This window comes from Aegilops tauschii, chromosome 7 (genome assembly GCF_002575655.3).
Source record: "Aegilops tauschii subsp. strangulata cultivar AL8/78 chromosome 7, Aet v6.0, whole genome shotgun sequence".
NCBI classification, from domain to species: Eukaryota; Viridiplantae; Streptophyta; class Magnoliopsida; order Poales; family Poaceae; genus Aegilops; species Aegilops tauschii.
In genome coordinates, this window is record NC_053041.3 from 530,193,619 (window position 1) to 530,216,767 (window position 23,149).

Below are 23,149 nucleotides of genomic sequence, written 5' to 3' on the forward strand. Positions count from 1 at the left end.
TTTGTTCTCAAGATTCAAAAAAAGTTTGTGCTTTAAGAAACTGTTCACAAATTCCCAAACGTTCATGTTTTCAGAAAATGTTCTGTTTTCGAAAAAATGTTCTCAATACACAAAATAGTTCAAAACTTTCAGAATTCAGAAAATGTACCGGATTTCAATTTTTTGTTCATGTATTCAAAAATAATTACGCTTCCAAATTTGTTCAGGATTTTTAAAATTTGTTCTTCAAATCCAAAAAATGTCCGTGCTTTAAAAAAATGTCCGTGCTTCGAAATTTGTTCTCAAGATTCAAAAAATATTCGTGCGTTAAAAAATTGCTCACAAATTCCAAAAGCTTCATCTTTTCAAAAATGTTTGGGAAATTCAAAATTTGTTTGCGTGCAAAAGTTGTTTGTGTTTCCAATTCAGTTTTTTGGGTAGTTTAAAAAATGTTCCCTTTGTAAAAATTGTTCGCTTCTCCAAAATTCATTTGCGTGTTTAAATATGTTTGAGTTTTCAAAAAATTTGAAAAATGTTCGCGTATGGTAAAACATTCACGTTTTATTTCCGAAAAAAAGTTTTTGCGTTCGAATTTTTGAAAAAATTCGGATCGGTGTTTGAGTTCTTAAGGTGTTACGCTGTGCTACAATCATTAAAGGTCCCTAGGTCAACTGGATATAGTTATATGCACTCACGCAGCAGGTCGAGCGCCACTGGGCCAACCCAGTAGAGGCTGCCGTGAGCGCTGTAAACCAGCTTCGTTATTGTAGCCGCTAAGTGCTCGCATGGGTTCAATCCCAGGATCTCATGTTCTTGTGCGTGCTTTGCTAGCCAACGGAGCTAATGACCTATCTTGTCTATGTACTACCGCGAGACTCTAAGAACCAAAGACAGCAGGAAATCTGAAACTTTTTAAATTTCGAACGTGAACATTTGTCAAAATGGGAATATTTTTAGAATCACGAACACTTTTCGAATCCGTGAACAGAATTTAGAAAACTCTACTTTTTTGAAAAAACGGAATTTTATTGAATCTTCAACAAGGTTTGAAATTCTTAACAAGATTTGAAAATGTGAACTGATTGTTAAAACAATAATATTTTCATAAAAGAGGAACGCTTTTCAAACTCATAAACAAAATTGGAAAATGCGATTTTTTTAATTTGCAAACAAATTTAGAAAACATGAACATTTTTCGTAATTGTGAATAATTTTAACGGGAACAATTTTTGAAATTCCAAAACATTATTTGAATTTGTGAACAAGTTTAAAAGTTTTGATCATTTTTGGGCAAAAGTTAAAAGTTTCTAAATCTTGTGAAAAAATTGAAATATGTGAACAATTTTTTGGAAACACAAACTTTTTTGAATTTTCCGAACAAATTTTTTAAACTAGAAATTTTTTTATTCGTGTTTATATAAAATAAAAAATAAGAATATTTTACGTGAACGCGAACAAATTTTAAATTATGTTAACATATTTTGAAAAAACTCAAACATTTTCGGAAAAGATGAACATTTTTATGAATATTTTTTAAATGGAACATTTTTTGAATATAATAACAAAATTTGAAAATGTGAACAACTTTCGGAAAAGTGAACAAATGTTTGAAACTCCCGAACAAATTTGGAGAAGTGAACACATTTTGAAAATGTGAAAAATTTCTAAATTTGCAAACAATTTTGAAAGAGACGAACATCTAAAAATATTGAAAAGGAAAAAAGTAAACAAAAAAGGAGAGAAAAGCAAAAAAAACAGGAAAGAAGAAAATAATAAAAGAAACAACAACAGAAAAAAGGAAGAAAAAAGAACCGATTCAGGAACCTTCTAGAAGGTTCCCAAAACTGGAAAAAAAAGTGTGGTCATCTATAGAAGGTTCGGAAAATCGGGATAGCTGAAATGATTAATGGGCCGGCCCAAATGATCAATGCTTGGTTTCCAGGAGCACTTGGGCATTAACAAGTGAAGCAATCCTTGACAAACTAAGTGCTTCGGCAGAAGATAATGTGAAGAGATGGATCTTCACTATGCACGAACACTTGAGCCAGGAGGATTTCACACTGTTCGTGGTCACATTATGGGCAATCCGGGGTGCTCGCAGGAAGGCCATGTATGAGGATATTTTCCAGACTCCTTGGTCCATCAACGGTTTCATACAATCTTATATAGGCGAACTCAAGGCCATGTGGAAGCCGGCTACTGCTAGCAGGACTGTGACTAGAAGCCAGCCGACCCACTGGATTGCACCGTCGGTGGGTTTAGCAAAGCTCAATGCTGATGCTGCTGTCGGGAGAGGAGGAGCGTATGGGACTGTTGGAGTGATCTGTAGAAATCATCAGGGCTTATTCTTGGGAGCTTCGGTTGTTGTTTTTCCCAACTTGTCAGACCCAACTACACTGGAGGCAATGGCCATAAGAGAGGCGCTATCTCTAGCTGATGATCTTTACGGACGGAAGATTCAGGTTGCCAGCGACTGCAAAGTTGCAGTAGACGACAAGGGAAGATATGGTGCAATTGTGCATGAAATAGTGCAGCACAAGTGTACTTTTCATACATGTAATATTAGGCATGAATTTCGTAGCTTGAACTTCGAGGCTCACAAGCTCGCAAAGCACGCTTTATCATTAGGAGCTGGTCGCCATGTTTGGTTAGGCCAGCCCAATGGACTTGGTTTCGTCCTTGTAAACATTGTGACGGAGTAATAAAGCTTTGCAGTTTGTCTAAAAAAAACCAGGTGAACTAGTGATCCAATTTTTTTGGGGCGAGAAAATAAAAATTAAGGTGGGGAAAGGAGGATCGAAGGCATTCTAACTGTCAGCCCGCAATCCACGCACACGTCCGCGCTTTTTACCAGGTCAACTTGTGATTCGGCCCATAATCCCCGTGCTTGCCTATTTTACCAGATGAACTGGTGATCCAATTTTTCCGAGCTGGCCAACTCACCCACCATTAGTTGTTGTCATCAGTTTCCAGATCTTTTCTATGATTACTTAGGTATCTGTTTTACCACATTGAATATGACGTGAGATTTTTTTTTCCTTTTTTGATGATCAAATTTTTCTAAGCATTATTTGAACATTTTATTTCCTTTTTTCTAGTTAGACGACATGCTAAAAGTCCAGATAACTTATGCCTAGAAACACCGTGGTAATTTTTCTCCCGGTGATTTCTTTTGTTCAAACATATCCCAATAAATTATGTGTAAATATCATAGTAGTTTACACACCGTAGACCTGGTTACTTTTGATCGAGGGGAAAATGTTTATTGAAACATAACCCAATATTTTCTTTGTAAGTAACATGATAGTATATGCATCACAGACATGATAACTTATGTACAAACACCACGGTAACTTTGACCGAGTGAAAAGGTTATTGAAAACATACCTCGATAATTTCTGTGTAAATAGCATGGTAATATACAAATAGCGGACATGATAACTTACATATAAACACCCGTGGTACCGTGGATTTTGTTGGTATTGAAATATATTCCCGATAACTTATATGTAAATAGCACGATAACATACGAAATATAGCCTGATAACTTAAATACAAACACTGTCGTGATTTTTGACCCGAAGAGAAAAGACATACCTCCGGCAACATGTGTAATCTGCATGGTAAATTACGCACCATAGAGCTGGTAACTCACATATAAACATCATGATAACTTTTTTGACAGAAAGAGAAAAGTTGTTGAAAACATACCCGCGATAATTTTTGTGTAAACACCGCAAACTTGATAAATGGCGTACAAACCTGAGATCTAATTTCAAAGGTCTCGTTGCGACGGATGGAGGAACCATTTTGTATGTACCGGTAATGTTCTTTGTAAACATCATGATAACTTATGTACCACAGATCTGATTACTTATATAGTACAAGCGTGGTTGCCTGAAAAAAGTCATTGGAACATACCAACATGAACACAAATGTGGTATGTTCTGTGTGAAGAGCATGGTAATTTACGAATCAACACCTGATAATTTACGTACAAACATTGTGGTAACTTTGGCGGGGGTGGGGTTGTTGTTATACACCCCTGATAACTTTATGAATAGCATGGTAATTTATGCACCACAGATCGAATAACTTTTGTGCAACACGTTGGTAACTTTTGACCCAGGAAAATAAACTTGAAGAAACATGTCCTTGATAATTTTTGTGTGAATTACATGGTAATTTACGCAACGCAGACCTGATGATAACTTACGTACAAACACGGTGATAGTTTTGACCCGGTAACTCATGTGTAAATAATATGATAATATGTGCACAACTGAGTTGATAACTTACTTAGCCTAGGGTGTGATAACTTTCGACCGGGAGGGGGGACTTGTTGAAACACACCCGTCGGCAACTTGTGTGTGAATAGCATGGTAATGTACACACAATAGAGTTGATAACATAGTTAGCTTAGGCGTTGTCGAAGCATATTAACATGAAATCTAGTTTTGAATATCTCGTCGTAATGGAATTTTTATGTGAAAATGGCTTTTGTATCAGAGCGACGGTTTAAGTTACAAAACATTCCCATTTTTTTGAATTTCAATGGAATCTTCCCTGAGATTAGCATGTTTCGTCCTTTAGGGCAAGCATGAATGTGCATGTGGGGAGAAGGTCGAAGAAACCATTTTTTATGCCACGGTAATTGTGTAAACAACATGATAACTTATGTTGAACTGACATGATAATTTACGTAGCACATGCGTGGTAACTTTTATACCAAAAAAATCGCCAGAACATATCAACATGGGATCTAATTCTAAAGATCTCGTCGCGATGAATCTTTTATGTGAAAACAGTTTTTCAATCAGACTGATGATTTGAGCTACGAAACATTTTCAAGTTTCAAAATAGGGAGATATAGGATGACATTGTCATCTAATGCATACATGCATGTGCACGTGGGAAGAAAGGTTCGAATACCATTTTTTTCATGTCCGGTAATTTCTGAAAACAACTTGGTAACTTATATGTCTCAGACATAGTAACTTATGTAGTAAATGCCTGATAACTTTTCACCTGATAAAAAAGTCGTCAAAACATATCAACATGGGATCTAATTTCGAAGGTCTCGCCGCGAAGACAATTTTTCAATCCCACCAATCGTTTAAGCTACAAAACACTTTGAATTTTGAGTTTCAATGGAATCTTTTGCTGACATCATCAATTTTGTCCCTATATACTAGCATGCATACTTAAGATTAGTTAAAGAAAATTAGTATATCAACTTTTCATAAACTCAGGGAGTGAACCGTGGGGCTGGGAAAAGAAAGTATAATCGTGTTTTGAATCGCGGGGTGGAACAGCAGATCTAGAATCCGGTCGGATATGTCGCTATCTAGCAACTAGTCGGATTTTAGCACGGTCTTGAACATAATGGCATGATGGGTAATTAAAGCATAAAATATGTTTAGTATGTTGATCTGATGTAGACCATCAGATGATAAGATTAGATGGACGTGATGAATTGGTTCTCCTCCTTTCATGCTTTTAGAGGAGTGTGTATATATAATATATATTTATCGATCGCTCATCGTTCAAGTTGTTTCAACATTGAAACTTAACATATTTTTATATAAATGATTAAAATATATTTAAAATGAATCTTATTTAAAAGCGTTGGTCACGGAGAACAAGAATACAAAAACATAATTTAATTTAAATTTTTGTTAAAAAATATAATAATTTGAAAATCAAAAGCCAAAATAAAAAAGGACACCAGGGACACGAGTGCCCTGACACTTGTGTGTCAGAAATCCTGGCCGCTTGGTAACAGCTGCTCCATCCATATTGTACGCCTACGAGCCCCACACTTTTTTTTCTCGAGGCAAATATGCACATATTATTCAATCGTCATGATTACAGGGACGAAGCTAAGCTCCCAGGGACCCCAGCCAGACATAACGGTCAGTCCCTAGCGCTAGTGCATGTTTTGCAAGACGGTTGGCCTCAACATTCGAAGTCCGAGACTCATGACTAATAGTACAGGAAATAAACAACCCTATAATAAACGACCATATACTAAGTGATATTTCATGTAACACGACACCATAAGCAGGTGCACTCCCATGCTTGATGGCGTCTACCACCACTTTGCAATCTGATGCTATCTTTATTCTTCGTAGGTACAGACCATTTGCCAGCGCAAGAGTCTCCCGGACTACCAATGCTTCCAGCGCCGCTGGGTTCCCAATGTTTGTGTGTACTACAAGACTACAACTGAAGTTCCCTGAAAAGTCCCTTGGTGGTCTCGGCATAGTGCAGCTACTGCACTCTCCGGCCCTCGTCACGAGCCCTACACCTTTTTTTTAGGTGTAACTAGGGATTTATTCAAAGTTCAAAGAGTTTGGAATACAAATAATGTCCGGGATAGTCCCTAGCCACACATGGCGGCCCACGTCAAGAGTCGACGCGGCCTTAGCTAATCTATGAGCCTCACTAATACATTCCCTCGGTTCATGACGAAAGACAACATGCTCAAAATTCCTTCTGCGAATAGCTATCTCATGCAGAATTGGCGCATAAACTGCAACTGTGTCTCGGCTCATATTGGTGATTACTTCGGCACAATCAGAGGCGATTAGAAGTCGCTGAACATGCAAGTCCTGGCTCAAGGCCAAAGCCTCATTGCATGCCGATGCTTCCAAACTGGCTGGATCAGAGAGTCCATCGAACACAACAGCTGATGCTCCAAGGAAGGTTCCATTGCAGTCTCTGCAAATAGCTGCTGCTGCACCTCTGTTTCCACTGCGAGATAAACCTCCATCCACATTTATCTTCACTTCTGTTTCTGCCGGTGGAAGCCACCCCCGACGCACCTGGCGCGGCAGCGCTCCTGCGTTAGCTTTCGGTAAAGAAGCAGCGGTGATCTCCAGGTCCTGCAGGTAGCGATTGATGAAACTCATTGTAGTTAAGGGACTCTGATACTCATTATCATGGATGGCTTTCCTCCTAGCCCACCAGATAGACCACATTGTGATTAGCACACGGGCTAGGTCATGTCGAGGTAGCGTGTCAAACAGCCAAAAGAGCCACTGTCTTGCGTCTTCAGATTGATTTGATATCACATGCTCAAGAATACCTTCATCTCCCGACCAGACACACCGAGCCATCCGGCAGTTGAGAATAGAATGACGCCAAGTATCTTCGGTCACCGAGCATATCGCGCATACTGGAGATGTAGCCATCTTCCTCTCGTGTCTGGTCGATCCCGTCGGCAGAGACGTGTGGGCCAAACGCCACACAAAAACCCGGACCTTTGATGGCACCTCTGTTTTCCACAGTCTTGACCAGTCATTCTTCGTCGCCGTTTGGTTCGAGTTGCTTGTTCGATTTTCCAACCAGTCTTCTCACTGAAATTTAATTCCAGAGATCATTCTGTAAGCAGAACATACTGAGAATAAGCCCCTACGATCATAGTGCCACGCCCAGAAGTCTTCATGCACTCGCGTACTAAGCGGAATATTCAGAATGACATCTATGTCTGGTGCAATGAAGTGATCCTCTAATACTTGCCTATTCCATGTCCTGGTTGACTGATTAATGAGATCAGACACCAACAGGGGCGGGTTAGCTGATCGAGAGCAGATCGGTCTCAGCTTGAAATCCCTCGGTAACCAGTTGTGCTGCCAAATTTGAGTGTCTTCCCCCGTACCTATACGCTTAATCAAGCCCAGGGACAGAACTTCTCTTCCTTCCCCGATTGAGCGCCACACCTGAGATGGGTTTGGTCCAAGTGGCGCATCCAAGAACTCTCCCTCCGGGAAGTACCTTGATTTCAAGACACGGGCACTCAATGAACTCGGATCTTGTAATATCCTCCAAGCTTGTCTAGCTAATAAAGCTAGGTTAAAAAGCTCAATATCGCGGAAACCCATTCCACCCATATATTTTGGTTTTGTCATAGTATTCCAGGAGACCCAGGCTGTCTTCCTTTCACCCCTCTTACTCCCCCACCAAAATTTCCTCAGAAGCCCATTGATATGGTTGCAAAGACCACGAGGCAGCTTGAAACATGACATCGAATATGTTGGTATTGATTGGGCAACTGATTTAATTAAGACCTCCTTTCCTCCTGCAGAGAGGCACTTCTCCATCCACCCTTGCACATGTTTCCAAATCCTATCCTTCAAATATCGAAAGCATCCCTCCTTGGATTTGCCAACATCCGTTGGAAGACCCAAGTATTTCTCCGAAAGAGATTCAGTATGAACTGCTAGGGTCTCCTTGATCTCACCTCTCAAGCTGTCCGGAACTCCCTTACTGAAATAAATAGAGCTCTTGTCAGCATTGATTCTTTGGCCGGAGGCATTGCAATAAACATGCAGCAAGTCGCGGACTCTCCTTGCTTCGTCATTTGATGCCTCAAAAAACAGTAAACTTTCATCTGCGAACAGAACATGATTGACCTCCAGGGCCGTCGGTGCCACCTTGATACCGCGGATGCCATTTTTCAGTAAACAAGATAGACCCTCTGCTGTAATGACGAACAGATAGGGGGATATTGGATCCCCTTGCCTAACTCCACAAGAAGGCCTGAAATCATCCAACACACCTCCATTAAAAAGCACCGAAAAAGACACCGACGACACGCACCTCATAATAGTATCGATGAACCTCGGGCTAATACCCAACTTCGTCATGACCGCCTTCAAGTATGGCCATTCCAGTCGATCATATGCTTTCATCATATCCAGTTTTAGCACACAATACTGGTTACTCTTTACTCTTCTCGTTTTCATATAGTGTAAACTCTCATAGGCAGTTATAAAATTATCCGTGATGAGACGTCCAGGAACGAACGCTGACTGCTCTTCTGAAATCACCTCTGGAAGAATCATTTTCAGCCTATTGGCTAAGACCTTTGATGCAATCTTGTAGATTACATTACAAAGGCTTATTGGCCGAAATTGTCCTAAGATTTTTGGACTAGCAACTTTCGGAATCATAACAATGAACGTACGATTGATATCCTCCGGTGAGTCAACTCCATCGAGCACTCTTAGACCATACCCGTAATCTCTTCACCACATAAATCCCAATGCCTCTGAAAGAAGTGCGCCGGGAATCCATCAGGTCCCGGAGCTTTTGTAGGAAACATTTGGAATAGCGCTTCTTTGACCTCCTCTTTGCTATACGACTTATTCAGGCGTGTATTCATCTCAGCATCTACCCTTGATGGTATATGGGAGAGCACTTCCTCCATACCAATTGTACCTTCCGAAGTATAGAGATTAGAGTAAAACTCAGTAGCCATGCGTGCCAGCTCCTCCCGATCAGTGCTGATTGTACCGTCGTTTCTTTGTAGCTGAGTTATCTTGTTTTTTGCCCTGCGGGCACTTGCTTTTTTCTGAGAAAATTCAGTATTCTTATCCCCTTCAGCGAGCCATTTTATTCGTGATCTCTGCCTCATCATGATCTCCTCCGCCAGAGAAACTTCGATCATACGATCTTGGACTCGCTTCTCCTCCTCACTTGGGCCTACCCGACCCGGGACTGCCCGTAGGGTAGCTAGCTGATGTCGCAACGAACGAAGCTCCTGCCGGACTGATCCAAACGACCTCCGTCCCCACTGAGCTAGCGCTACAGAAACTGAACTGAGCTTGGCAGCTAGGTCCGAAACTAAAAGAGAAGGTTGATTACGGTTCCAGACTTCCTCCACTACTTGATGAAAATCTTCCTTTGTTTCCCACATACACTCATATCGAAAGGGTTTTTTTAGAGCGTGCCTCATACTTGTTGTCTCCAGCTCTGTATTAAGCAGAATGGGACAGTGATCTGACTTGGCTGCTGTTAGGTGCTCAAGAGATGCAAAAGGGAACAGCGCCGACCAACTAGGACTAGCCAGCGCACGATCCAGTCGCACCCTACAGAACTCGCCTCCCCTGACTCTCTTTTCTCACGTCCAATCAAGGCCTTTGTAGCCAAAATCAGCAAGCTCACACACATCCACAGCCTCTCTGAAGCCTGCGATCTGACCACTGTCTCGAGTGCTAGTACCCATGTGCTCCTCCGGGCGCAGCACCTCGTTAAAGTCTCCAATGCACACCTAAGGAAGTGTACTTTCCCCTCGTAATCTCTTCATCGTCTCCCATGTGTTATGCCTCGGACTTCTGTTGGCTTCACCATAAAAGCATGATAAACGCCAATCATCAGCACCTGGTTGTGAAATCCATGAGTCTATGTGGTACTGCGAAAAGTTCTTTATTGCGAGATTAACATGATCTTTTCAAAAAATACATAAACCACCACTACGACCGTTACTTGGAACTGCAAAACATCCTGAAAAACCTAAAGAAACAGCCAATCCCTCCACTCGGGCCTTCGCAAGTTGAGTTTCAACAATGCAAAGGATCGACGGCGCACACGCCTCCACGAGATCGCGGAGCTCCCTAACTGTCGCGGGGTCGCCGTACACCTGTACACCTAGAGGCAGCCGTGGGAGAGAGCATTGTTTAGCCCAAAAATGCTAAACTCACGGGCCCATTACGGGCTGATTACTGGCCTTTCCTATAATACTTTTCATCCCCCTTACTTTCAGGTGGGTGAGGCAAAGCTGTTGTTCAGCCTGAGCTAGGCTTCACACAGTGCTTCAGCTCCCCGATGAAGTGGACGAGCCGTTCGAAATCAGAGGACGACGACCCCGTCTCCGCGACATCGAGCCTCAACTGTTGCGCCATGGCTTGGGCCACCCCCCAGATCTCGTCGGACACCATGACCTCCCTCACTGTCCTCTCCACGGCACCTCTGTCGCAGATGTCCTTCATGTCCAGCCCCGTCTTCCACACGGCATCCACGAAGCGGCTGTTGGTCTGCTGGTCGACGAAGAAGGGCCAGCACACCATCGGCACGCCCTCGACGGCGCACTCCAGCGTCGAGTTCCATCCTGCGTGTGTCAGGAAGCAGCCCACCGCCCGGTGCCGCAACACGTCGCGCTGAGGAGCCCACTCGACGACGCGCCCTCTGCCGCCCTCGGCTGCCCCGACGGCCTCTCGGAGGAGCGCGGAGCTGGCCATTTGGACCATGTCCGGCCGGAGCACCCAGAGGAAGGCGTACCCGGTGGCTGCCAGGCCGGCGAGGAATTCAGTGAACTGCTCATGCGTGATCACGGCGAGGCTCCCCAGGCTCACGTACACGACGGACCGGTCGTCGTGGCCGTCCAGCCATGCCATGCACTCGTCGTCCTCCCGCCACAGGCTCGCGCTTGCGGCGAACCTCGACCTCGCGTGAAGCGGGCCTACGGCGAAGACGTCGGTTGTGCACGACGCGATGTGGGCGAGCGCTGACCGCTCCATGGACGCGGCGGTGTTGACTATGAGTGCACGTGCCTTGCTGGTACGAGCGGTGACCTCGGCGATCTTGAGCACCAAGGGGTCTTCGCCGCCTCTTTCAGCGCAGCAGAGTCCACGTGGGAGATCTCGTCGCCGGAGGAAGCCCTCCATCCCCGGAACGCCACGCACCAGGTCGTCTGCAGGGAAGGCGGTCTCGCCGAGCTCGACGAGCTTGGGCATAGATAGGATCGCCAGGTAACTGCACGCGCTGTGCGTGACGAAGGCGAGCGATGGGATGCCGAGCTCCTCGGCGATGTCGAAGGCGAACGGAATGGTGCTGTCGGCGACAACGCATGTCACCGGCGCATCGGCAGCAGAGAGCAGGGCCCGGTACGCCGCGCTGCCGGTCGTGGACATGGACTCCAGGAGCTCCAAGAAGCCGGGAGGGTGACCGTCGGGTTGGCCGTCGGGGATGGACAGCAAGCGGAGGCCCGGCGGAGGCGCCTGAGCAAGACGACGGAGGTTGCGCTCGGTGTGGAGGAAGGTAACTTGGACGCCGGCGTCGACGAGGGCGGTGGCGAAATGGAGCATGGGGTTGATGTGTCCCTGCCGTGGCCAAGGGAACACGAGAACGTGCACCGCGGCATCATCCATCACCGCGGCAAATCGGCAGGCCGTCCAACTCTTAGATTTAGTGGAAGCTCGGGCCGGCGTTTGCTACAAGCGTGATGGAGTAATAAACCATTTGCTAGAAGAGCCCTCTGCACATGTGCATCAATCTACAGTAGCATCTCTGCACATGTCGTTGTGGAAGAGAACTTGAGTTGGTATAACCCGTTACTCATGCCAAAGAGCGAAGCTACGTTGCTCCTTCCACTTTTTAATATCTGCTCACTCATCAATCAGGTTGGCTACGTCATTGATGACAATTTAGCGTGAATTCGACATGTGCTGACTGCTGAAGAGGGGCGGTACTGAAGGACCCGGTTGTCATTTTTTCTTTGAAGATCATAAATGCATACTTTGAACATATACCTTCGGTATTTCATCAAAGAACTAGTTTCTCAAAAACATATTTCACTCATTGGTGTTGTTATAAGTTGTTTCGCACGCTGAAAATTGAATGACTAACATAGATATAGGTGGGTTGAAATGTTAAAACCTAATATCATTTTTCAGTTTTGATTAACTCATTTCACGCATTCGTGTTTTTCTAAGAAGTCCCCACATAGATTTCACTCATCCACATATTTCACAAAAGTTTCAACATATGGAATATGAAATACTCCCTCCGTTCCAAAATAGATGACTCAACTTTGTACTTACAAAGTTGAGTCATCTATTTTGGAACGGAGGGAGTAGGTTTGTTGCACATATTTCCTTTAAAATAGGTTTCTTTTGAATATTTGTTCACTCATCTTCACAAATATAACTTTTCAGTTTCAGTAACTTATTTAATTGAAAACACATTTTACTCATCCTTTTATACTAAGTACGTAGTCCCCACACATATTTCACATGTTCAAATATTTTACAAAAATTTAACATATGAAATGTGTGAAATAGGTTTGTTTCAAATATTTCTAGTGAAATAGGTTTGTCTCACATATTTATTTTGAAATAGGTTTCTTTAGAATATTTGTCCACTCATCACCACAAATATAATTTTTTAGTTTCAATTAACTTATTTCACTCAAAAACATATTTTACTCATTCTTTTGTTCTAAGCAGTCCCCACACATATTTCACTCGTCCAAATATTTTAAAATTCCAGCATTTGAAATTTGTGAAATAGGTTTGTTTCACATATTTCTAGTGAAATAGATTTGTTTCAGATATTTCTTTTGAAAATTTGGCCACTCATCGTCACAAATATTATTATTTTTGGTTTCAGTTAACTTATTTCACTCAAAAACATATTTCACTCGTTCGTTTTTGTTCTTAGCAGTCCCTACACGTATTTCACTCGTCCACATATTTTTTTTAAAAAAATCAACATATGGGATGTGAAATAGTTTTGTTTCCCATATTTCTTTTGAAATAGGTTTGTTTAACATATTTCTTTTGAAATAGTTTTTATTCGGAACACTTATTTCACTCTTGGTCAAAATTAAAACGTGTTTGAATAAGTGGATTGAAATAGATTGAGTGAAAATGACTGGATTGAAACCTTGAAATTAAAACATGCTTGAAATTTAACCTAGATTAATCTTGTTCTAAAGGTATTGACGCCAGAAGCACAAATATGTTGAAATGTTAAAATCCAATATCATATTTTAGTTTTGATTAACTCATTTCACACATTCCTATTGTTCTAAGAAGTCCCCACACAGATTTCACTCATCCACATATTTCACAAAAGTTTCAACATATGGAATGTGAAATATGTTTGTTTCACATATTTCTTTTGAAATAGGTATGGTTCACATATTTATTTTCAAATAGGTTTCTTTTGAATATGTTCACTCATCTTCACAAATACAATTTTTCAGTTTCACTAACTTATTTCACTCAAAAACACATTTTACTCATTCCTTTTGTTCTAAGTACGTAGTCCCCACACATATTTCACTCGTTCAAATATTTTACAAAAATTCCAACATATGAAATGTATGAAATAGGTTTGTTTCAAATTTTTCTAGTGAAATAGGTTTGCCTCACATATTTCTTTTGAATATTTGTGCACTCATCGTCACAAATATAATTTTTTAGTTTAAGTTAACTTATTTCATTCAAAAACATATTTTACTGATTTGTTTTGTCTAAGCGGTCCCCACACATATTTCACTCTTCCAAATATTTTAAAAGTTCAACATTTGAAATTTTTGAAATAGGTTTGTTTCACATACTTTCTAGTGAAATAGGTTTGTTCAGATATTTCTTTTGAAATAGGTTTGTTTTGAATATTTGTGCACTCATCGTCGCAAATATAATTTTTTTGGTTCCAGTTAACTTATTTCACTCATTCGTTTTTGTTCTAAGCAGTCCACACACGAATTTCACTCGTCCACATATTTAAAAAAAATCAACATATTAAATGTGAAATAGGTTTGTTTCCCATATTTCTTTTAAAATAGATTTGTTTAACATATTTCTTTTGAAATGGTTTTCATTTCAGAAAACTTATTTCACTCTTGTTCAAAATTAAAACATGTTTGGGTAAGTAGATTGAAACAGATTGAGTGAAATAACTGGATTGAAACCTTGAAATTAAAACATGTTTGAAATTTATCCTAGATTGATCTTTTTCAAAAGGTATTGACGACAGAAGCTCAAATATATAAATTGTTTCAGAAACAAAATTATGGTTCAAAAGATACGAATGATTAAAATTGTGAAAGAGAAAATAAAAGTAAGGGTTTGTTTCTTCCATGACTTCCTGTAGGTGTGAGATGGGGAGGAGACAGTGCATGCGCATGTACTTGATAATGACTTGACCAGTGGGTCTTGCTATGATTTGACTTAATGCAGTATACGGGCTGGGAATACAGATATATACCATATGCATGTGTATACGGAGGGAGCAACTAGTTGACGAGCGCTCCTTCGGGAGCCTACAACGCCACTTGGCACGCTCTCAGCCGCCCGTCACGTGTCGCGCCCTCCGGATTTTGTTTTTTTTTTTTTTAATTTTTTCGCATGCGTTTTAGGCTTTTTAATTTTTTTTGTTTTTTTTCGACGTTTCGGTTTTCCACCGGTCTACCTTAGCTTTTGGATCGAAAAAAAATTGCGTAAAAAATGCGTTTTCTTTTTTCTTTTTTCTTCCACGAGTAACGGTTTTGCTTCCGCGAGAGGCACGGTTTTGCTTTCGCGAGAATCTCAGCCGTGCCTTTTGGAAACGAAAAAAAACGTGTGTTCTGTTTTATTTTCCTTCCGCGAGAGGTACAGTTTTGCTTCCACGAGAAGCACGGTTGTGCTTTCGCGAGAGTCACGGCCGTGCCTCTCGGAAACGAAAAAATGCATTTTCTATTTTTTTCCTTCCGCGAGAGGCACGATTTTGCTTTCGCGAGAGACGTGGTTGTGCTTCCGCGAGGAAACGAGAAAAGAAACATATTTTCTATTTTTTTTCTTTTGCGAGAGGCACGATTTTGCTTCCGCAGAGGCATGGTTGTGCTTTCACGAGAGGCACGGCCGTGCCTCCTCGGAAACGGGGAAAAACGTGTTTTCTCTTTTTTTTCCTTCCGTGAGAGGCACGGCTTTGCTTCCGTGAGAGGCACGGTTGTGATTTCGCGAGAGGCATGGTTGTGATTTCGCGAGAGGAACAGGCGTGTCTCTTTCGGAAAGGGAAAAAAACCGTGCTCCCGGTTTGGTTTTTTCGTCCGTTTTTTTTGAAGAAAAAGTTCATCAAAACCTATCAACATGAAATCTAGTTTTGAAGATCTCGGCGCGAGGAATCCAACGATGAAAACGGTTATAGATTTGAACGCACAGTTTAAGAGATAAAACGTTTTGAATAAACGGATCTACGAAAAAAAGGAAAAACTCTCAGGTTGCGAAAAAAATGGCGTACATACAGCACGCCACTTGTCACCACCTGAAAATATAAAAATGACCTTTGCAATGAATACTCCTTAATTAGTGGTTTCGGCATACGCACTTATATCCGTACATGCGGTGCCATATGGCGGAGGGCTGTTTTTGCTCTTGGGCTAGGAGCCCATCCACCAAGTCGTCATAGCCAACTCATACTAATCTTTGGATCAACTTAATACTTTAAATTATTATATTCCTTTACAACGCAAATGAGAAATTATCTACTCTCTTCGTTCAATATAAGAACGTTTTTGACACTACGCTAATGACAACAACACTTTTATATTATGGGATGGAGCCAATAGTTTTTAAGAAAAACATGACCGCTCTGCATATACTGATGGTGGCACTAAAAAATACGTTTATTTTAGTCCAAAAGTGTCTAGCAAATTGTTACCAGCCTGTACTAGTTCTTCATTCTTTCTAGGCTTCATCAGAGATCCTGGAGCTGATGTTGAGCTCCCTGATGAAGCGGACGAGCCGCTCGAACTCGAACGATGACGACCCCACCTCCGCGACATCCAGCCTCAACTGTTGTGCCATGGCTTGGGCCGCCTCCTTAATCTCGTCGGACACCATGACCTCCCTCACCGTCCTCTCCACGACGCGTCTGTCGCAGACGTCCTTCATGTCTAGCCCCGTCCTCCACACGGCGCCAACGAAGCGGCTGTTGGTCTGCTGGTCGGCGAAGAAGGGCCAGCACACCATCGGCACACCCTCGACGGCGCATTCCAGCGTCGAGTTCCATCCAGCGTGTGTCAGGAAGCAGCCCACCGCCCGGTGGCGCAATACGTCCCGCTGAGGAGCCCACTCGACGACACGTCCGTTGCGGCCTCCCACTGCCGCGACGGTTTCTCGGAGGAGCGCGGAGCTGGTCATCTGGACCATGCCCGGCCGGAGCACCCAGAGGAAGGCGTACCCGGTGGCTGCCAGGCCAGAGAGGAACTCGGTGAACTGCTCCTGGGTGATCACGGCGAGGCTCCCCAGGCTCACGTACACGACGGACCGGTCGTCGTGGCTGTCCAGCCAGGCCATGCACCCGTCGTCCTCCCGCCACAGGCTCGCACTTGCGGCTATCCTCGACATGGCGTGCAGTGGGCCGACGGCGAAGACCTCGCATGCGCACGACGCGATGTGAGCGAGCGCTGGCCCCTCCATGGACGCAGCGGTGTTGATTATGAGCGCACGCGCCTTGCAGCTACGAGCGGTGACCTCAGCAAGCTTTAGCACCAAGGGGTCTTCGCCGCCTTTTTCAGCGCAGGAGAGACCACGAGGAAGGTCACGTCGACGGAAGAAGCCCTCCATCCCCGGGACGCCACGCACCGGGTCGTCCGCAGGGAAGGCGGTCTCGCCGAGCTCGAGGAGCTTGGGCATGGACAGGAGCGCCAGGTAGCTGCACGCGCTGTGCGGGGCGAAGGCGAGCGCTGGGATGCCGAGCTCCTCGGCGATGTCGAAGGCGAACGGCATGGTGCCATCGGCGACAACGCATGTCACCGGCGCATCAACGGCGGAGAGAAGCGAGAGGAGCAGGGCACGGTACGCGGCGCTGCCGGTCGTGCACATGGACTCCATGAGATCCAAGAAGCTGCAGGGTTGGTCGTCGGGGAGGCCGTCGGGGATAGAAAGCAAGCGGAGGCCCGGCAGAGGCGCCTGGGCGAGACGGCGGAGGTTGCGCTCGGTGTGGAGGAAGCTGACTTGGACGCCGGCGTTGACGAGGGTGGTGGCGAAATGGAGAATGGGGTTGATGTGCCCCTGCCGTGGCCAAGGGAACACGAGAACGTGCGCCGCGGTATCCATCATTCTGGCAAACGGCAGGTCGGCCAACTCGTAGACTTAATGGCGGCTCTGGTTGGTGTTGCTTGGCGTCCTATATATAGGGAGAAGGAAGAAACCATTGGCAATAAGAACACTCCAATTGGGAGTACGGGAGTAGTAGTAATCTCCAACAGCAACTCTGCACCCGATCCGGCCGTCGCTACAACACGTCACTGTTGGTTGCGTAACTTCATTTTGCTTTCCTGTATCATTTTTTTTTTGCGAAATGGCTTCCTGTATCATTGGTCCTACGTACTATTTGAGGTATGGTAGGTACACACTAGACGCATAGTATGATCTTAATTACTTGGACAATAATTGTAGGCCTACAAAGACTTACAAATGTTTACTTAGACTAGCAAGAGTAACATACACGAATAACATACATATATCCCTAGACTATGTTACTACATTTATAGTGGGTACTAACATAAGGCTGGTTATAATCGGGAGTATCATATACTAGTATCATGCATATGATATTAGTATATGATACTACCTCCTTAATGCATAGTACTCCATTCGTTTTTTTATATAAGGTGTATTTCTTTTTTCAAAAGTCAAATGAGTGCATGTTTGACCGTGTTTTCAGAAAAGGATATCAATATCCACAATATGAAATTTATAGCATTTGATCCATCATGAAAAGTAGTTTCATATTTTATCTATAAGGAGTACGTAGCACTCATCTAGATGAGATATAATTTGGTCTCATTCACCTAGAAAACAAGAACAGATACAACTCACATCAGCACACACGCATCTTATAGCATCACATCCAATGGCTATAAAATGTGAACGAGACCAAATTATATCTCATCTAGATGAGTTCTCGCAAAAGTGTTATTTTATTGTATAATCTTGGTCAAACATTTAAATGGTTGACTTGGACGGAAACGAATACACCTTATATTATGGAACGGAGAGAGTATCATATATTAGTATCATGTAATACTTTATTTATTGTCATGCATGACATATATTAGCATAGCATTTATTATGATACAATATCATGATATGATACTCAACTATCTCTTTCTTCATTTAATTGTATGACACCTCATCAAAATTGCGTAGTTAGCATGCATGATACTACCATTACGACCAACCTAAGTGTGATGTCATGCAAAGCTTCACTTATTAGGTTACAGACTCGGTAACTAGCTATTACTCAAACTATCTCTCTCCTCATTAACTCATTGTCACATAGGCAAATTTGCAGAGTTGTACTCAATGTTACTACTGAAGTTACTCCTACTGTGGCTACTCTTAACCTTCCAAACTAATTCTCTCTCTCCCCCCTGATTTTAAGTGGGGTGGACCCCCGTATCCCCCAATTACCAATCACAATACTTCACAACAGTTTGTACGTAAAATCTTTAAGTAAACCTTTGTAGATGTAGCATTACTCTTATTTGGACGCATCTAACGAGCCAATGGTGGCTCGTTAGCGCTCCCCACCTTTTCGAGGTAGTTTGTCCATCGTCATCTTGAAAGGAAAAGGAGCTAAGAAAAATTTACCAGCCAATCATTTGACATGGTGGCCATTGTTTTGGAAAGGTTTTTGTCCCTGGTCATCCTTGACAAGGGAAATAAGCTAAAAAACAAATGAAAAACTAACCATACCACATGTTCCTTTCCATGTGATGGACTCATGCCCCTGCAATTAATGCATTCACACCATGCAGAGTTTGCTTTGTGCCTTAAATTCGGGTTTCAAATTTTAAAAAGGCATAGCTTTCAGAGCATGTATCAGAAATTCAGATCCATTTTAACCGTTGGAATCCTTATACCGAGCTCTTTCAAATTAGACCTTACTAGTAGAACGCCCGTGCATTGCCACGTGCCTTCAATGATATATGTGTATTGTTGTATAAACTCGGTGAATCTTTGGCCCTTTCAATGATATCGCCACGGGACCCTTGTCGATGGATTATTTTTTAATGTCGACATAATACATCTTCATCTCTATTATAATCTGCAAAAATAAACTTATATAGAAATACACCTTTTGTATTATCATGTGCAACGTATATGCAAAAGAAGAACAATTATTTGTATGCACCTCTTCTGGTTGTGTATAACTCGATGAGGTTTCAGTCCAGTCCATCATAGTTGTGACTTGGCCAATCAACATTTTCAAAGCATCATTCGAAGCCATTAGTTTTCATCTATGATCCACAAAAGCGAACATATATGTTGGTGCAATAGTTTGCCCCATTGTGTTTTGGAGATTGTTGCTAGAAACAGTAATTGACTGATTTGTTTGCTAGTGCACAGAGAGAGAAAGAGTCCATGCAAGCCCGAGAAGAATGTTGTATGCGGAGAGAAGTTCGAAGAACTTCACCGAAGATTATCTGCTTTGCAGAGAAGGATGAGCTACATGTTGAGAAGACGTGGAAGCGAAAGATTGTATCAAAGGAATTGACCCCTTAAAATTATTGATGTCGTGAACCAATATTCGTTCGGAGTGTCTGAGGAAAAGTGACTGCAGTCGAGAAGATTGAAGGCGAAGTGAAGAAGTAGCATGTTGGGGAATGTTGCACGCAAAACACAAAAAATTCTACGCACATGCAATGTTCTATCCATGGAGATGCATAGCAACGAGGAGAAAGAGTGTGTCGACATACCCTCGTAGACCGTAAGCGGAAGCGTTTCACAACGCGGTTGATGTAGTCGAACATTTCTTCATGATCCAACCGATTGAGTATCGAACGTACGACACCTCCGCGTTCAGCACACGTTCAGCTCGGTGACGTCCGCGCCTTCTTGATCCAGTAAGACGGCGAGGTAGTGGATGAGTTCCGACAGCACGACAGCGTAGTGACGGTGATGGTGAAGTGATCTCTGCAGGGCTTCGCCTAAGCACTATGAAAATATGACCGAGGGAGTAAACGGTGGACGGGGGTGCTGATATGTCTCCAACGTATCTATAATTTTTGATTGCTCCATGCTATATTATCTTCTGTTTTGGACATTATTGGGCTTTATTATTCACTTTTATATTAGTTTTGGGACTAACCTATTAACCAGAGGCCCAACCCAGAATTGCTGTTTTTTGGTCTATTTCAGAGTTTCGCAGAAAAAGAATATCAAACGGAGTCCAAACGGAATGAAACCTTTGGGAACGTGATTTTCGGAACGTACGTGATCCAGGGGACTTGGACCCTACGTCAAGAAAGCCAATAGGAAGCCACGAGGTAGGGGGGCGCGCCTACCCCTTGGGCGCGCCCTCCACCCTCGTGGGCCCCCTGTTGCTCCACCGACGTACTCCTTCCTCCTATATATACCTACGTACCCCCAAAGGATCAGATACAGAGCCAAAAACCTAATTCCACCGCCGCAACCTTCTGTACCCACGAGATCCCATCTTGGGGCCTGTTCTGGAGCTCCGCTGGAGGGGGCATCGATCACGGAGGGCTTCTACATCAACACCATAGCCTCTCCGATGAAGTGTGAGTAGTTTACCTCAGACCTTCGGGTCCATAGTTATTAGCTAGATGGCTTCCTCTCTCTTTTTGGATCTCAATACAATGTTCTCCCCCTCTCTTGTGGAGATCTATTCGATGTAATCTTCTTTTGCGGTGTGTTTGTTGAGACCGATGAATTATGGATTTATGATCAAGTTTATCTATGAACAATATTGGAATCTTCTGAATTCTTTTATGTATGATTGGTTATCTTTGCAAGTCTCTTCGAATTATCAGTCTGGTTTGGCCTACTAGATTGATCTTTCTTGCAATGGGAGAAGTGCTTAGCTTTGGGTTCAATCTTGCGGTGTCCTTTCCCAGTGACAGTAGGGGCAGCAAGGCACGTATTGTATTGTTGCCATCCAGGATAAGAAGATGGTTTTTTTATCATATTGCATGAATTTATCCCTCTACATCATGTCATCTTGCTTAAGGCGTTATTCTGTTCTTATGAACTTAATACTCTAGATGCATGCTGGATAGCGGTCGATGTGTGGAGTAATAGTAGTAGATGCAGGCAGGAGTCGGTCTACTTGTCTCGGACGTGATGCCTATATACATGATCATACCTAGATATTCTCATAACTATGCTCAATTCTGTCAATTGCTCAACAGTAATTTGTTCACCCACCGTAAAATACTTATGCTCATGAGAGAAGCCACTAGTGAAACCTATGGCCCCCGGGTATTTTCCATCATATTAATCTTCCAACACTTAGCTATTTCCGTTGCCGTTTTTATTTTACTTTCTTTACTTTGCATCTTTATCATAAAAATACCAAAAATATTATCCTATCATATCTATCAGATCTCACTCTCGTAAGTGACCGTGTAGGGATCGACAACCCCTTATCGCGTTGGTTGCGAGGATTTATTTGTTTGTGTAGGTGCGAGGGACTTGCACGTAGCCTCCTACTGGATTGATACCTTGGTTCTCAAAACCTGAGGGAAATACTTACGCTACTTTGTTGCATCACCCTTTCCTCTTCAAGGGAAAACCAACGCAGTGCTCAAGACGTAGCAAGAAGGATTTCTGGCGCCGTTGCCGGGGAGGTCTACGCAAAAGCCAACATACCAAGTACCCATCACAAACCCTTATCTCCCGCATTACATTATTTGCCATTTGCCTCTCGTTTTCCTCTCCCCCACTTCACCCTTGCTGTTTTATTCGCCCTCTCTTTTTCGTTCGCCTCTTTTTCGCTTGCTTCTTGTTTGCTTGTGTGTTGGATTGCTTGTTTGTCACGATGGCTCAAGATAATACCAAATTATGTGACTTTACCAATACCAACAATAATGATTTTCTTAGCACTCCGATTGCTCCTCTTACCGATACTGAATCTTGTGAAATCAATGCTGCTTTGTTGAATCTTGTGATGAAAGATCAATTCGCCGGCCTTCCTAGTGAAGATGCCGCTACTCATCTAAATAGCTTCGTTGATTTATGTGATATGCAAAAGAAGAAACATGTTGACAATGATATTGTTAAATTGAAGCTATTTCCTTTTTCGCTTAGAGATCGTGCTAAAGCTTGGTTTTCGTCTTTGCCTAAAAATAGTATTGATTCTTGGAATAAGTGCAAAGATACTTTTATCTCTAAGTATTTTCCTCCCGCTAAGATTATCTCTCTTAGAAACGATATTATGAATTTTAAGCAACTTGATCATGAACATGTTGCACAAGCTTGGGAGAGGATGAAATTAATGATACGTAATTGCCCCACTCATGGTTTAAATTTGTGGATTATTATACAAAATTTTTATGCCGGATTGAATTTTGCTTCTAGAAATCTTTTAGATTCGGCCACGGGAGGCACTTTTATGGAAATCACTTTAGGAGAAGCTACTAAACTCCTAGATAATATTATGGTTAATTATTCTCAATGGCACACTGAAAGATCTACTAATAAAAAAGTGCATGCGATAGAAGAAATTAATGTTTTGAGTGGAAAGATGGATGAACTTATGAAATTATTTGCTAATAAAAATGTTTCTTCTGATCCTAATGATATGCCCTTGTCTACTTTGATTGAGAATAATAATGAATCTATGGATGTGGATTTTGTTGGTAGGAATA

The 23,149-nt window shown here is 42.6% G+C and overlaps 3 protein-coding genes across 3 annotated transcripts; 1 reads left to right on the forward strand and 2 right to left on the reverse strand.

Moving 5' to 3' along the window:
• Positions 1 to 2,006: 2,006 nt before the first annotated feature.
• On the forward strand, positions 2,007 to 2,681 carry LOC141027345 (uncharacterized). Its single transcript, XM_073504346.1, has one exon. It carries the CDS (start codon positions 2,007 to 2,009, stop codon positions 2,679 to 2,681), a length of 675 nt encoding a protein of 224 aa, XP_073360447.1.
• A 7,494-nt stretch (positions 2,682 to 10,175) lies between these two features.
• On the reverse strand, positions 10,176 to 12,164 carry LOC109765156 (myricetin 3-O-rhamnoside 1,2-glucosyltransferase UGT709G2). The gene has a single exon (XM_020323930.4). The coding sequence runs from the start codon at positions 11,910 to 11,912 to the stop codon at positions 10,551 to 10,553; it is 1,362 nt and encodes a 453-aa protein (XP_020179519.1). The 5' UTR covers positions 11,913 to 12,164; the 3' UTR covers positions 10,176 to 10,550.
• Positions 12,165 to 15,947: 3,783 nt separating this feature from the next.
• On the reverse strand, positions 15,948 to 17,638 carry LOC109765155 (myricetin 3-O-rhamnoside 1,2-glucosyltransferase UGT709G2-like). The gene has a single exon (XM_020323929.4). The coding sequence runs from the start codon at positions 17,589 to 17,591 to the stop codon at positions 16,215 to 16,217; it is 1,377 nt and encodes a 458-aa protein (XP_020179518.1). The 5' UTR covers positions 17,592 to 17,638; the 3' UTR covers positions 15,948 to 16,214.
• Positions 17,639 to 23,149: the final 5,511 nt, after the last annotated feature.